At 52.5% G+C, this 2,892-nt stretch overlaps 1 protein-coding gene across 1 annotated transcript; it reads left to right on the top strand.

Moving 5' to 3' along the window:
* Window positions 1-110: 110 nt before the first annotated feature.
* On the top strand, window positions 111-2,561 carry LOC143220400 (uncharacterized; the record flags this gene model as incomplete). The annotated part of the gene is made up of 1 exon (XM_076446056.1): window positions 111-2,561. A coding segment is annotated over one exon (2,451 nt), but the record flags the coding sequence as incomplete, so codon positions are not given.
* Window positions 2,562-2,892: the final 331 nt, after the last annotated feature.

A 2,892-nucleotide genomic window follows, 5' to 3' on the forward strand; every position in this document is an offset into this window, starting at 1 on the left:
ATGATACACTCGACACCGTTCGCACTCTTCGTGACCAACTCACTGGTCTCCTTCGCCGAGGTAAATTCGAACTTCGGAAATGGGCAAGTAATTCCCCCACACTCCTGCAGGACATCGATCCAACCAATCATGGGCTAGCTTGCTCAATAGATCTCGCCGTAGACGACAGCGTAAAAGTCCTTGGCGTTTCTTGGAACCCGTCGCGCGACCAGTTTATAATCAACATTGCTTTACCGACAGTTCCCCCGCGTACCAAACGTTCGATCCTTGCAACCATTGCAAAATTATACGATCCATTGGGCTGGGTCACCCCTGCGACTATCACAGCAAAGATATTCATGCAAACTCTATGGCGTCGTCACCACCAGTGGGACGAGCCCCTCTCGTTAGATTTGGTCAATCAATGGGAAACCATCTATTCAGGTTTATCACAATTGCACGACCTTAGCTTAGCCCGATGGACTGGTCTGTTGTCAAATGCCCATACCATCGAACTTCATGGGTTTTCAGACGCCTCGTCCTACGCTTATGCTGCGGTCGTCTATTTGAAGGTCATCACTCATGACGGAACGGCCGTCATATCCCTCCTAACTGGGAAGTCAAAGGTCGCGCCGATCACTCCAACCTCCGTTCCGAGGCTCGAATTATCTGCAGCCGTGTTATTGGCTCATCTAATAGAATTCGTCCGCCCGTCACTGGGCTCGAGATCCGTCTCCTGCTACTGCTGGACGGATTCGTCCATCGTTCTCGCCTGGTTACGCGATCACCCATCGCGATGGAAAACGTTCGTTGCGCACCGAGTCCACGACATTCAATGTCGCGTTCCCGACTCCGAATGGCGTCACGTACCTACGTCTTGCAATCCAGCCGATTGCGCATCACGCGGTTTGTTCGGTCAGGAATTGCGCGATCATCCATTGTGGTGGACGGGCCCCCAATGGCTACGCTGGCCTCAACACTGTTGGCCTTCCGACCCCCCGGCCCCCACTGACGTACCTCTCTCGGAGGCAAGATCCGCTGCGGTGCACACCTGTTCGCAAACTTCTTCATGGACTCTCGCTTCTCGGTTCTCATCCTGGGCGAAGTTAATCCGAATCACCGCGTACTTATTCAAATTCATTCACGCCCTTCACGCCCGGAAAAATACTTCATCACCGATTTCCTCTAACGGTCGCACCGTGTCGGTCGACGAGTGCTCGGAAGCTCGCATCTTTTGGATAAAGTCCATACAACGCGAACAATTCCCAACGGAGCTTGAAGCCCTCACTCACGGTCGATCTCTCTCCACCAAAAGCTCAATCATGTCTCTTAATCCCTTTATCGACAGCGACGGCATACTTCGTGTCGGAGGGCGACTTCATAAAGCTCCGATTCCCATTGCTCAAAAACACCCAATTCTGTTAGCGTCTCACTCGCTAGTCGACTTGATCATTTCCCAAGCACATCTTCGAACATTACACGGAGGGGTACAGCTCACTTTAAGCACGCTCCGTCGAGAATTTTGGATATTGAGCGCGCGATCTCTTGTCAAACGCGTCATTCACCGGTGTGTAGTCTGCGTACGCGAACGGGCGAAGGTTCCGGAGCAACTCATGGGTAGCTTGCCCGCCGCGAGAGTAAATTCACCTCTCCAATGTTTTTCGCATTGTGGCGTTGACTATGCCGGACCAGTTCAAGTCCGAGCATCCGCCGGCCGAGGCATTAAAACCCGCAAAGCGTACATCGCACTCTTCATCTGCTTAGCCAGTCGTGCCATCCATCTAGAACTTGTCGGGGATTACTCTACCCCGGCGTTTTTAAACGCATTTGATCGATTCTGCTCGCGGCGTGGACTTCCGTCCGACATGTATTCGGATAACGGTACGACTTTCGCCGGCGCCAATAATGAATTGGCTCGCGCGTACCGCGCAGCTTTACGCGACCCTAACTTTCAGAATAAATCGGCTCACGACAAGATTTCGTGGCACTTCATTCCTCCAGTAGCACCACATTTCGGCGGGTTGTGGGAAGCTGGGGTGCGCAGTGTGAAGCATCATTTACGCCGCGTATTAGGTGATCGCATGCTCTCTTTTGAAGAGTTCACGACGCTTCTATGTCGAATCGAGGCCTGCCTGAATTCGAGACCGATCGCCCCCCTCTCCGACGCGCTGGACGACTGCGAACCATTAACTCCGGGGCATTTTCTCATAGGGACTGCTCTAACTACTTCCCCGGAGCCTTCCGTTTTACACCTCAACGAAAATCGCCTGTCGCGATGGCAATTAGTACGCCATAAAATCGAACGTTTTTGGAGATTGTGGCAATCTGACTACGTCAACACCCTCCAACAGCGTAGTCGATGGCGACAAACTCGAACCCCGTTGGAACTCGGACAACTAGTCCTAATTCGACATCCGACAGCTCCCCCATGTAAATGGAAGCTGGGTCGAGTCACGCGCCTCCACCCTGGGTCGGACGGACTCACACGAGTAGTCACGGTACGCACCGCTCACTCCGAATTCCAACGACCAATCGTACAACTCTGCGCTCTGCCTGTGAGCAGTTCCTCGACTTCGAATTAGATCGCGTCTATGTCTCGCGACCGTCATTGTACACAATCATAATGTCAATTTGGTGTCTCAAGTACTAGCTCATTAAAAAAAAAAAAAAAAAATGATGAAAAGCATTCTAGCGCCTTCACTGCGGCGTCGGCTGCGTCCGACATTACTTTAAGACGATATTCGCACCTCCCTCGATTACTGTGTTGAAATCGAGATTTCAAGGCTGGCAGTATGTTCGCGAGCGAATCGAGCGAGCGTCGGCGAGCTCGACACACCGTCATTCGTCCCGTCGTGACGTCAGCGTCCGATCGCGATTTCACGCGAAGTCGATCATCGGCTCGCGCTCCGACTT

Source organism: Lasioglossum baleicum, unplaced genomic scaffold, assembly GCF_051020765.1.
Source record: "Lasioglossum baleicum unplaced genomic scaffold, iyLasBale1 scaffold0914, whole genome shotgun sequence".
Lineage (NCBI taxonomy): Eukaryota > Metazoa > Arthropoda > Insecta > Hymenoptera > Halictidae > Lasioglossum > Lasioglossum baleicum.